Consider the following 13,666-nt stretch of genomic DNA (forward strand, 5'->3'; position numbering starts at 1 on the left):
GGGGTGGGTCCTGGGAGGCACTAAGGTGGCGGGGGGGGCACTGAGTGATAACTGGGGACACTGGGGATGATCCTGGGGGCGCTGGGGAAATACTGGGGGCCGTACTGGGCCATACTGGGGGATACTGGGCCATACTGGGGGTACTGTGCGTTCCCGAGGGGGTTTCTTTAGCACCCGCGGGCTTTAGGACCCGGCTCACTATTTGGCAGCCCCATAGCCCCCTATAGCTCACTATTTGGCAGCCCCATAGCCCCCCAAGGCTCACTATTTGGCAGCCCCATAGCCCCCCAAGGCTCACTATTTGGCAGCCCCATAGCCCCCCAAGGCTCACTATTTGGCAGCCCCATCGCCCCCAAGGCTCACTATTTGGCAGCCCCATAGCCCCTCAAGGCTCACTATTTGGCAGCCCCATAGCCCCCCAAGGCTCACTATTTGGCAGCCCCATAGCCCGGCGGGGGGGCGCGAAGGGCGGGGCCCCGCCCCTTCATTTGCATATGCGCCCGAGGCGGCTCCGCCCAATGGCACGGCTCCACCCACCAAGGCGCCTCCAACCAATGAGGCGTCTCTAGCCTCACTTCCGCCCCTGCTCCGGCCCCCGCCGGAAGCGGAGACCCCGCGGCGCGCAGGGGGCGGAGCCTCTTTCCCGGGCGGGCGGCGGCGATGGCGGAGCCGCGGGTACGAGAAACGGCCCCAAAACGGCCCAAAACCGCCCGAAAACGGCCCAAAACCGGCCCGGGGGGGGGTGGGGAGGGGGCGGCGGGGCGCGGGGACGGGGCGGGAAGGGGGGGGGCGTGGCGGGAACGCGGCGGGGGTGGCGGGAACGCGGCGGGGGTGGCGGGAACGCGGCCACGTGTGTCCCGCGGGGTCCCGGTGCCGCCCCCGCTCACGCCGCTTGTCCCCGTTGTCCCGGTTCGCAGGTTCTGGTGATCGACGGGCGCGGGCACCTCCTGGGCCGCCTGGCGGCCATCGTGGCCAAGCAGGTGCTGCTGGGTGAGTCCCGGGGAGCGACAGACACCGGGACAGACAGACGGACAGACCCCGGGACGGACAGACAGACCCCGGGACCCCCCCCGCCGTGATGAACCGTTGGGCTGTTGAGCTTCACGGCCGTGAGAGCCGCCACATGCATCACCAGCTGAGCGGGGGGACAGACGGACACGGGGGGGCACAAAACCGGGGGGACAGACGGACATGGGGGGGCATAAAACCGGGGGACAGACGGACATGGGGGGGGGGGGGGCACAAACCGGGGGGACAGACGGACACGGGGGGGGGGGCACAAAACGGGGGGGACGGACGGACATGGCGGGGGGGGGACATAAACCCGGGGGACAGACGGACACGGGGGGGACAGACAGACATGGGGCTGCGGCCGCCGCTGAACCGTATCCCTTTGTACCCCCGCCCCGTGTCCTTTTGTCCCCCTCCCGCACTCCTGGGTCCCCCTTCCCGCACTCCTGGGTCCCTTCCCGCACTCCTGGGTCCCTCCCGCACTCCTGGGTCCCCTCCCGCACTCCTGGGTCCCCTTCCCGCACTCCTGGGTCCCCTTCCCGCACTCCTGGGTCCCCTTCCCGCACTCCTGGGTCCCTTCCCACACTCCTGGGTCCCTCCCGAACTCCTGGGTCCCTCCCGAACTCCTGGGTCCCCCCCGTGTCCGTCTGTCCCCCCCCAGGTCGCCGCGTCGTCGTCGTTCGCTGTGAAGGGATCAACATTTCTGGGAACTTTTACCGCAATAAACGTGAGTTTGGGGCTTTTTGGGGCTTTTTGGGGGTGGTTACAGGACCCCCGGACGCCTGGGTCCCCCCCGGATGCCTGGGTCCCCCCCGGACGCCTGGGTCCCCTATTTTAGACCCTTCCCGAACTCCTGGGTCCCCCCCCGACCACGTGGTTCCGCCCAACTTTGTGTGTCCATCCCCCCCCCACCGGTGTCACATTAAACCCTTTCCCCACCGGTGTCACTTTAAACCCGCCCCCCCCCCCCCTCCCGGCCTCATGACCATGAACTTTAGTTCCCCCCACACTTTGGTTCCTCCCCCTCTCCCGGACGCCTGGGTCCCCCCCCGGACGCCTGGGTCCCCCGTTTTCACGGGGGGGGGGGTCGTGACCCTATTTCTGTGCCCCCCCCCAGTGAAATTCCTGGCGTTCCTGCGCAAGCGGATGAACACGAACCCATCGCGGGGGCCCTTTCACTTCCGCGCCCCCTCCCGCATCTTCTGGCGCACGGTGCGAGGTGAGACCCCCCCCAAATAAAAACGGGGACCCCCCCGAACCCTCCTGACCCCCCCAGAACCCTCCCGACCCCCCCAAATCCTCCTGACCCCCCCATTTTGTTCCCCCCCCCCAGGGATGTTGCCCCATAAGACCAAACGGGGCCAAGCGGCGCTGGAGCGGCTGAAGGTGTTTGATGGGATCCCCCCCCCATATGACAAGGTGAGGGGACCCCCCCCCATTTTGGGGAACCCCCAAATTCCCCTGGGCCCCCCCAGGTTCTGGGGAACCCCCTGGACCCCCCCGCCCAGTTTCTGAACCCCCAAATCCCCTTGAATCCCCCATAGATTTTGGGGAACCCCCAAATCCCCCCCCCAATTCTGGGGAACCCCCAAATTCCCCTGGGCCCCCCCCCCCAGGTTCTGGGGAACCCCCTGGACCCCCCCACCCAGTTTCTGAACCCCCAAATCCCCTTGGACCCCCCATATCTCCCCCCCCGATTCTGGGGAACCCCCAAATCTCCTTGGACCCCCCCATACATTTTGGGGAACCCCCAAGTCCCCTGGGACCCCCCCACAGGTTCTGGGGAACCCCTGGGATCCTCCCTCCCCCCCGCAATTGTGGGGAACCCCCAAATTCTCCATAACCCTCCCCCCATTCTGGGGAACCCCCACATTCCATGGGACCTCCCCCAACAGGTTCTGGGGAACCCCCAAATCCCCCCCCCAATTCTGGGGAACCCCTGGGACTCCTCCCCAATTTTGGGGACCCCCCAAGTCCCCCCAGTGTCAATGATGGGATTTACCTACATTGTTTGACTCTCTATGACAAAAACTCCAACACTGAGACACCGGGACCCCCCAAAACCCCCCTGGGGACCCCCCCAAAACTCCCTTGAACCCCCCTGAACCCCAAAACCCCCCCATGAACCCCAAAATCCGCGTCCCCCCCCAGCGCAAGCGCATGGTGGTTCCGGCCGCGCTCAAGATCATCCGCTTGAAACCAACGCGCAAGGTGGGTTTTTTGGGGCAAATAACCCCCAAAAATAGGTTTTGGGGACCCCTATAAATACTGGGGACCCCCCCCGAGGTTTTGGGGACCCCCCTGATGCGACGTGTCCCCCCCAGTTTGCGTTTTTGGGGCGTTTGGCGCACGAGGTGGGGTGGAAATATCAGGGGGTGACGGCGGCGCTGGAGGAGAAACGGAAAGAGAAGGCGAAGCTGCGGTACAACCGGAAAAAGAAGCTGATGGTGAGGGGGGGACACCCCCAAATTATGGGGGGGACACCCCGAAATGTGGGGGAGGGACCCCAGAAATTGGGGGGTTCTGGGATGGGGGGGGAGGCGGGAAAATGGGGCTGAAAACTGGGGGTTTGGGGCCTCCCCCAAGGACTTGGGGCTGCCATGAAATGGGGGAAAATGGCCCAAAATTGGAGGGAAAATGGCCCAAAATTGGGGGAGAAATGACCTAAAATGGGGGGGGGACACCCCAGAATGTGGGGGAGGGACCCTGAAATTTGGGGGGGGTCCCAAAATTGGGAGGGAGCCCCAAAATGGGGTTAAAACTGGGGTTTGTGGGTGGGTTTGGGAGCCCCCAAAGGACTTGGGGCTGCTCTGAAATGGGGGGAAAATGGCCCAAAATTGGAGGGAAATGGCCCAAAGTTGGGGGGAAATGGCCTAAAATATGGGGGGGACACCCTGAAAATATGGGGGGGACACCCCAGAATGTGAGGGAGGGACCCTGAAAATTGGGGGGTTCTGGAATGGGGGGGAGGTGGAAAAATGGGGCTGAAAACTGGGGGTTTGGGGCCACCCCTGAGCCCTGAAGTGGCCGAAAAACGCCCCCAAAATGGGGAAAAAACGGCCTGAAATTGGCGGGAAATGCCCCAAAATGGGGGGGGGATGTCCCAGAATTGGGGGGACACCCCGGGACTGGGGGGACCCCCCAAAATTGAGCCCTGTCCCCCGTTTCAGAGCCTGCGGCGTCGGGCCGAGCGCAACGTGGAGGCGAAGGCGGCGCCGTTCACGGCCGTGCTGCGGGAGCACGGGCTGCTGCTCTGAACTGGTCTGACTGGGAGCACTGGGATGGACTGGGATGGACTGGGACGGTGCTCCGAATAAACTGGGATGGACTGGGATGGACTGGTGTGAACTGGGATGGACTGGGATGGACTGGGACGGTGCTCCGAATAAACTGGGATGGATTGGGATGGACTGGTGTGAACTGGGATGGACTGGGACGGTGCTCCGAATAAACTGGGATGGATTGGGATGGACTGGTGTGGACTGGGATGGACTGCTGGTCTGAACTGGTCTGAACTGGTGTGGACTGGGAGCACTGGGATGGACTGGGATGGACTGGGACGGTGCTCCGAATAAACTGGGATGGACTGGGATGGACTGGTGTGAACTGGGATGGACTGGGATGGACTGGTGTGAACTGGGATGGACTGGGATGGACTGGGACGGTGCTCCGAATAAACTGGGATGGATTGGGATGGACTGGTGTGAACTGGGATGGACTGGGACGGTGCTCCGAATAAACTGGGATGGATTGGGATGGACTGGTGTGGACTGGGATGGACTGGGACGGTGCTCCGAATAAACTGGGATGGACTGGGATGGACTGGTGTGAACTGGGATGGACTGGGATGGACTGGGACGGTGCTCCGAATAAACTGGGATGGACTGGGATGGACTGGTGTGAACTGGTGTGGACTGGGATGGACTGGGACGGTGCTCCGAATAAACTGGGATGGACTGGGATGGACTGGGACGGTGCTCCGAATAAACTGGGATGGACTGGGAGTGACTGGTGTGGACTGGGAGTGACTGGGATGGGTTGTTGCTCTGAACTGGTGTGGACTGGTCTGAACTGGGATGGACTGAGATGGACTGGGACGGTGCTCCGAATAAACTGGGATGGACTGGTGTGAACTGGGATGAACTGGGATGGACTGGGACGGTGCTCCGAATAAACTGGGATGGACTGGTGTGAACTGGGATGGACTGGGATGGACTGGGATGGACTGGGACGGTGCTCCGAATAAACTGGGATGGACTGGTGTGAACTGGGATGGACTGGGACGGTGCTCCGAATAAACTGGGATGGACTGGGATGGACTGGTGTGAACTGGGAGTGACTGGGATGGGTTGTTGCTCTGAACTGGTGTGGACTGGTGTGGACTGGTCTGAACTGGGATGGACTGGGACGGTGCTCCGAATAAACTGGGATGGACTGGGAGTGGCTGGTGTGGACTGGGAGTGACTGGGATGGGCTGAATTGGGAGAACTGGTCTGAACTGGTGTGAACTGGGAGCACTGGTGTAGACTGGGATGGACTGGGATGGTGCTCTGAATAAACTGGGATGGACTGGTGTGGACTGGGAGTGACTGGGATGGGCTGCTGCTCTGAACTGGTCTGGACTGGTGTGGACTGGGAGCACTGGTGTGGACTGGGATGGTGCTCCGAATAAACTGGGATGGATTGGGAGTGACTGGTGTGGACTGGGATGGACTGCTGCTCTGAACTGGTCTGAACTGGTGTGGACTGGGAGCACTGGTGTGAACTGGGATGGTGCTCCGAATAAACTGGGATGGACTGGTGTGAACTGGGATGGACTGGGAGCAACTGGGGGGACTGGGATGGGCTGCTGCTCTGAACTGGTGCGGACTGGGAGCACTGGGATGGATTGGGATGGACTGGTGTGAACTGGGATGGACTGGGACGGTGCTCCGAATAAACTGGGATGGACTGGTGTGAACTGGGATGGACTGGGAGCACTGGTGTGGACTGGGAGCACTGGTGTGAACTGGTGTGAACTGGGACGGTGCTCCGAATAAACTGGGATGGATTGGGAGTGACTGGTGCGGACTGGTCTGAACTGGTGCGGACTGGGAGCACTGGGATGGACTGGGATGGACTGGGACGGTGCTCCGAATAAACTGGGATGGATTGGGATGGACTGTTGTGGACTGGGAGCACTGGGATGGACTGGGATGGTGCTCTGAATAAACTGGGATGGATTGGGAGTGACTGGTGCGGACTGGTCTGAACTGGTGCGGACTGGGAGCACTGGGATGGACTGGGAGTGACTGGGACGGGCTGAACTGGGAGCACTGGTGTGAACTGGGATGGACTGGGATGGTGCTCCGAATAAACTGGGATGGACTGGTGTGGACTGGGAGTGACTGGGATGGGCTGCTGCTCTGAACTGGTCTGGACTGGTGTGGACTGGGAGCACTGGTGTGAACTGGGATGGACTGGGACGGTGCTCCGAATAAACTGGGATGGACTGGTGTGGACTGGGAGCACTGGTGTGGACTGGGATGGTGCTCCGAATAAACTGGGATGGATTGGGAATGACTGGTGTGGACTGGGATGGACTGCTGCTCTGAACTGGTCTGAACTGGTGTGGACTGGGAGCACTGGTGTGAACTGGGATGGACTGGGAGCAACTGGGGGGACTGGGATGGGCTGCTGCTCTGAACTGGTGCGGACTGGGAGCACTGGGATGGACTGGTGTGAACTGGGATGGACTGGGACGGTGCTCCGAATAAACTGGGATGGACTGGTGTGGACTGGGATGAACTGGGAGTGACTGGGACGGGCTGAACTGGGAGCACTGGTGTGAACTGGGATGGACTGGGCTGGTGCTCCGAATAAACTGGGATGGATTGGGATGGACTGGGAGTGACTGGGATGGACTGGGAGTGACTGGGATGGGCTGCGGGAACACGGGCTGCTGCTCTGAACTGGTCTGAACTGGTTTGAACTGGGAGCACTGGTGTGGACTGGAATGGACTGGGACGGTGCTCCGAATAAACTGGGATGGATTGGGAGTGACTGGTGTGGACTGGGATGAACTGGGAGCGACTGGGGGGACTGGGATGGGCTGCGGGAACACGGGCTGCTGCTCTGAACTGGTGTGAACTGGGATGGACTGGTGTGAACTGGGCCGGTGCTCCGAATAAACTGGGATGGACTGGGACAGACTGGTGTGGACTGGGGAGCATGGGCTGAAGATACTGGTGTGGACTGGGAGAACTGGTGTGGACTGGGGAGACTGGTCCAGACTGGTTTGTAATGGGAAGATTGGTCTGTATTGGTTTGTAGTGGAGTTACTGGTCTGCACTGGTTTGTACTGGAACCACTGGTCTAGACTGGGGAGGCTGGTTTGTACTGGAACCATTGGTCTGTACTGGTTTAGACTGGAGTTACTGGTTTGGATTGGGGGGACTGGTCTCTACTGGTTTGGACTGGGGGGACTGGTCTGTATTGGTTTGTACTGGAACCAGTGGTCTGTACTGGTTTAGACTGGAGTTACTGGTTTGGATTGGGGGGACTGGTTTGGACTGGGGGGACTGGTCTGTATTGGTTTGTACTGGAACCAGTGGTCTGTACTGGTTTAGACTGGAGTTACTGGTTTGGATTGGGGGGACTGGTTTGGACTGGGGGGACTGGTCTGTACTGGTTTGGACTGGAGTTACTGGTCTGGACTGGGAGAACTGGTTTAGACTGGGGGAGCTGGTGCTCATGGGTTAACCGCTCTTTACTGGTCCATACTGGTTTATACTGGGAGCCCCCTTAACCCTGGGGGGTCATCCCTTTATTGCTCTGGTTTGTACTGTAGTTACTGGTCTGTACTGGTTTATACTGGAGTTACTGGTCTGGACTGGGAGAACTGGTTTAGACTGGGGGGCTGGTGCTCATGGGTGACTGGTCCATACTGGTTTATACTGGGAGCCCCCCACCCCAGGGGTTCAGCCCTTTATTTCTCCTCTTCCCCCTATTTGGCAGCCCCATTGCCCCCTATAGCTCACTATTTGGCAGCCCCATAGCCGCCCAAGGCTCACTATTTGGCAGCCCCATTGCCCCCTATAGCTCACTATTTGGCAGCCCCATTGCCCCCTATAGCTCACTATTTGGCAGCCCCATTGCCCCCTATAGCTCACTATTTGGCAGCCCCATAGACCCCTATAGCTCACTATTTGGCAGCCCTATACCCCCCCAAGGCTCACTATTTGGCAGCCCCATTGCCCCCCAAGGCTCACTATTTGGCAGCCCCATTGTCCCCTATAGCTCACTATTTGGCAGCCCCATTGTCCCCTATAGCTCACTATTTGGCAGCCCCATAGCCCCCCAAGGCTCACTATTTGGCAGCCCCATTGCCCCCGAAGGCTCACTATTTGGCAGCCCCATTGCCCCCTATAGCTCACTATCTGGCAGCCCCATAGCCCCCCAAGGCTCACTATTGGGCTGGTTTAGACTGGGGGGCTGGTGCTCGTGGGTTACTGGTCCATACTGGTTTATACTGGGAGCCCCCACCCCAGGGGTTCAGCCCTTTATTTCTCCTCTTCCCCCGTTTCCTGGGGGGTCCCCCTGTTCTGTGGGGGCTCCCCCGGGGGGGGTTTCTCTTGGGGAGGGGTCGGGGGGTGTTGGGACCACCCCGGGGGGGGGAGGGGCCGCGGGGGGGGTTTTGGGGACCCCCCCACCCCCACTTGTCCCCGCGCCTCGTCCAGCAGCCGCGCCACCAGTTCACTGGCGGCAAAGGGCATCACGGGGCTCTCGGTCAGACCTGGGGGGGCAGGGGGGTCAGAGCCCCCCCCGGACACCCCAAAACCCCCCCGGACACCCCACAACCCCCCCGGACCCCTGCGACCCCCAAAACTCCCCCAAATCCCCCCCAAACCAACGGGGACCCCCATGTGTCCATTGGCATCATGGGGCTCTCGGTCAGACCTGGGGGGGCAGGGGGGTCAGAGCCCCCCCGGGACACCCCAAACCCCCCATGGACACCCCAAAACCCCCCTGGACCCCCAGGAACCCCCAAAATCCCCCCAAAACCCCATAAAACCCCCCAAAACCCCTTAACAGACACCCCCCCCATATTGGGCCTGTATCATAAACCTGGAGGGGTTTTGGGGTTCAGACCCCCCCAGGGACCCCCCAGAGCCCCCCCAGACCCCCCCCAAGAGACCCCCCCCAGGCCCCCCCAAACCTCATAACCCCCCCAGGGCTCCCCCAAATCCCATGAACCCCCCAAAACCCCTTAACAAACACCCCCCCCATGTTGGGCCTGTATCTCAGGCCTGGGAGGGTTTTGGGGTTCAGACCCCCCCAGGGACCCCCCGGAGCCCCCCCAGGGGACCCCCCCAGCCCCCCGTGACCCCCCCAAACCCCCACCCTGCAGCAGACACTGGCGCACGTGCTGGGCCTCGTATCTCAGGCGTGGAGCAGTTTTGGGGTTCAGACCCCCCCAGGGACCCCCCAAACCCCCAGCCCCCCCCCAGGGGACCCCCCCGGACCCCCACCCTGCAGCAGACACTGGCGCACGTGCTGGGCCTCGTATCTCAGGCCGGTCCCGTGGGGGAAGTTGAGCGGCTGGTCCGGGGGGGGCAGCGGGAAAATCTCCCTGCGGGGACCCCCCCCCTGGGGACCCCCCTCCTGGGGACCCCCCCCCAGCACCAGCTCCGTGGGGCAGTTCATGTGGCTGGGGAACTGGGGGGGGGACACACACGTTAGGGTTTGTGTGTCCCCCCCCTCCCCAAAATCCTGGGGCACCATTGGGGCCTGTTGTGGGACCCCCCCCCCCCCCCACCATGGGGACAACCTGAGACCCCCCCCCCAGGGACCCCAAAATCCCCCCAGGTACCCCACAACCCCCCCCATAGGGATCCTAGACCCCCAATGACCTCCCCCAACCCAAGGGGACCCCCCCATAGGGAGACCCCACTGAGACCCCCCCCCATAGGGACCCCAGACCCCCAATGACCCCCCAACCCAGTGGGACCCCCCTGAGACCCCAAACCCCCCTTAGGGATCCCAGATCCCCAATGACCCCCCCAACCCAAGGGGACCCCCCCATTGGGACCCCAGAGACCCCCCCCATAGGGAGACCCCACTGAGACCCCCCTCAGGGACCCCAAACCCCCAATGACCCCCCAGCCCAATGGGACCCCCTGAGACCCCAAACCCCCCATAGGGACCCCCCAATAGGGGCCCCAAACACCCCCCATAGAGAGACCCCCCCAGGAACCCCAAAACCCCCCCATAGGGACCCCAGACCCCCAATGACCCCCCAGCCCAATGGGACCCCCTGAGACCTCAAGCCCCACATAGGGACCCCTCCAACCCATGGGAACTCCCCAGTAGGGACCCCCCCAACACCCAGGACCCCCCTCAAACCCCCCATGGGGACCCCCCAGTAGGGACCCCAGAGACCCCCCCCCCACCCCAGTGACCCCATGACCCCCCCATAGGGACCCCCCCCAACCCATGGGGACCCCCCCGAGACCCCCCTATGGGGACCCACCAGTAGGGACCCCAGAGACCTCCCCACCCCAGTGACCCCATGACCCCCCCATAGGGACCCCCCCCCAACCCATGGGGACCCCCCTGGGGCCCCCCACCCCAATGACCCTGTGACCCCCCCATAGGGACCCCCTCACCCCAATGACCCCATGACCCCCCCATAGGGACCCCCCCAACCCATGGGGACCCCCCAGTAGGGACCCCAGCACCCCCCCCCCCCGTGCCCCCTCACCTGCGCCCACCCCCGCGTCCCCCCCACCGTGGCCCCCCCCGGCAGCTGGGCCGCGATGGACACAGTGAGCACGGCCTGGCGCTTCCCGCCAAAATCCAAGGTCATGGTCACGGTCTCGTCCACCCCTGGGGACAAGGACACCCCGGTGACCCCCCCTGACCCCCCCGAACCCCCTGACCCCCCTGAACCCCCCCCCAAACCTCCCCAATGACCCCAAACCCCCCCATCCTGAGCATGACCTGATGGTTCCCAGTGAAGGTCAAGGTCATGGTCTTGTCCATGACCCCCCAGTGACCCCGGACCTCCCTGAATCGCCCCCCCCCCCCCAGTGACCCCTGACCCTCCCCCCCCATGCTGAGCACGACCTGATGGTTCCCAGTGACATCCAAGGTCAAGGTCACGGTCTTGTCCATGACCCACAGTGACCCCAGACCCCCCCCCATGACCCCAGACCCCCCCAACCCCCCCTCATGCTGAGCACGACCTGATGGTTCCTTGTGTCACCAAGGTCAAGGTCTTGTCCATGACCCACAGTGACCCCCCAGTGACCCCAGACCCACCCCCCCCCTCTATGCTGAGCATGACCTGATGGCTCCCAGTGACATCCAAGGTCAAGGTCATGGTCTCAACTTGACACCCCGCCCCCCCCCCCCCCCCATTTCCCTCCCAGTCACTCCCATTGCCCCCCAGTCCCCTTCCAGTCCCCTCTCACTCCCCTCCCAGTCCCCCCAGTCCCTCCCAGTGCCCCCCAGTCCATCCCAATCCATCCCAGTGCCCCCCAGTTCCCCCCCAGTGCCCCCCAATCCCCTCCCAGTCCATCCCAGTCCCTCCAATCCATCCCAGTGCCCCCCAATCCCGTCCCAGTCATTCCCAGTTGCTCACAGTGCCCCCCAGTGCCCCCCAGTCCCCCCCAGTGCCCCCCAATCCCCTCCCAGTTCCATCCCAGTCCCCCCCAATCCCCTCCCAGTCCCCCCCAGTGCCCCCCAATCCCCTCCAGTTCCATCCCAGTCCCCCCAGTCCCTCCCAGTGCCCCCCAGTCCATCCCAATCCATCCCAGTGCCCCCCAGTTCCCCCCAGTGCCCCCCAATCCCCTCCCAGTCCATCCCAGTCCCTCCCAATCCATCCCAGTGCCCCCAATCCCCTCCCAGTGCCCCCCAGTCCATCCCAATCCATCCCAGTGCCCCCCAGTTCCCCCCCAGTGACCCACAGTCCCCCCCAATCCCCTCCCAGTCTCCCCCAGTCCCTCCCAGTGCCCCCCCAGTCCATCCCAATCCATCCCAGTGCCCCCCAATCCCCTCCCAGTCATTCCCAGTGCCCCCCAGTCCCCCCCAGTCCCTCCCAGTCCCTCCCAGTCCCCCCAGTCTCACTGCTGCGGGTCAGGGTCCCCATCGCCCGCAGTTTTTGGGGGGCCCCCCCAATCCCCTCCCAGTCCCCCCAGTCCCTCCCAGTCCCTCCCAGTGTTCCCAGTGCCCCCCCGTCTCACCGCTGGGGGTCAGGGTCCCGGTCGCCCGCAGCTCTCGGGGGGCCCCCCCCATGATGTCACTGGCCATCTGCAGCCCGTAGCCGCCCAGGTCCAGCAGGGCCCCCCCGCCCCGGGGGTCGCGCAGCCGGGGGAGCCCCCCCAGGGCCGCCCCCAGCGCCCCCCCGAAGAACAGGGGCTCCCCCAGCGCCCCCCCCCGCAGCAGCGCCCGCAGCCGCCCCCAGGCCGGCAGGAACCGCGTCCAGTAGCCCTGCAGACGGGGACACTGGGAGCACTGGGAGCACTGGGAGACACACTGGGGGCACTGGGAGACACACTGGGGCACTGGGAGACACTGGGAGCACTGGGAGACACTGGGAGACACACTGGGGGCACTGGGAGACACTGGGAGGGGATAATGGGGCACTGGGAGCACTGGGAGGTACTGGGAGACACACTGGGAGCACTGGGAGACACTGGGAGCACTGGGGGGCACTGGGAGACACTGGGAGCACTGGGAGGGGATAATGGGGGCACTGGGAGACACTGGGAGGGGATGATGGGGGCACTGGGAGACACTGGGAGACACACTGGGGGCACTGGGAGGGGATAATGGGGGCACTGGGAGACACTGGGAGGGGATAATGGGGGCACTGGGAGGTACTGGGAGACACACTGGGAGCACTGGGAGACACTGGGAGCACTGGGAGACACTGGGAGGGGATAATGGGGGCACTGGGAGACACTGGGAGCACTGGAGACACACTGGGGGCACTGGGAGGGGATAATGGGGGCACTGGGAGACACTGGGAGCACTGGGAGACACTGGGAGGGGATAATGGGGGCACTGGGAGACAAACAGGTCACTGGAACACTGGGAGGGGATAATGGGGGGATTGGGAAGCAAACTGGGGTCACTGGGAGCACTGGGAGGGGATAATGGGGGCACTGGGAGCAGGTGATGGGGGCAACGGGGGGACTGGGAGCATTGGGAGGTGATAATGGGATTGGGAAACAAAACTGGGGTCACTGGGAGGTGGAAATGGGGGGACTGGGAGGAGACAATGGGGGAACTGGGAGCACTGGGAAGCAAACTGCGGTCACTGGGGGAACTGGGAGTGGGGATAATGGGGTTACTGGGCGGACTGAGAAACAAACTGGGGTTACTGAGAGCACTGGGGGGGGTTCAGGGGGTCACTGGGGTCAGTCACTGGTTATACTGGTCATACTGGTGATACTGGTCTCACCTCCATGAGGAACAGCCCCTGTCTCTGGGGTCCCTGGGGGGCTCAGGGGGTCAGTCACTGGTTATACTGGTTTATACTGGTCATACTGGTGATACTGGTCTCACCTCCATGAGGAACACCCCCTGTCTCTGGGGTCCCTGGGGGGCTCAGGGGTCAGTTACTGGTTATACTGGTCATACTGGTCATACTGGTGGTGCTGGTCTCACC

At 63.2% G+C, this 13,666-nt stretch overlaps 1 protein-coding gene across 1 annotated transcript; it reads left to right on the plus strand.

The window, feature by feature from the left end:
• Positions 1–589: 589 nt before the first annotated feature.
• Positions 590–4,345, plus strand: RPL13A (ribosomal protein L13a). Its single transcript, XM_082073842.1, has 8 exons — positions 590–675; positions 918–990; positions 1,673–1,738; positions 2,129–2,230; positions 2,345–2,430; positions 3,163–3,222; positions 3,336–3,458; positions 4,182–4,345. The coding sequence occupies exons 1-8, from the start codon at positions 661–663 to the stop codon at positions 4,266–4,268; spliced, it is 612 nt and encodes a 203-aa protein (XP_081929968.1). The 5' UTR covers positions 590–660; the 3' UTR covers positions 4,269–4,345.
• Positions 4,346–13,666: the final 9,321 nt, after the last annotated feature.

Source organism: Streptopelia decaocto (assembly GCF_964273445.1).
Source record: "Streptopelia decaocto genome assembly, chromosome: 28".
Taxonomy (NCBI): Eukaryota; Metazoa; Chordata; class Aves; order Columbiformes; family Columbidae; genus Streptopelia; species Streptopelia decaocto.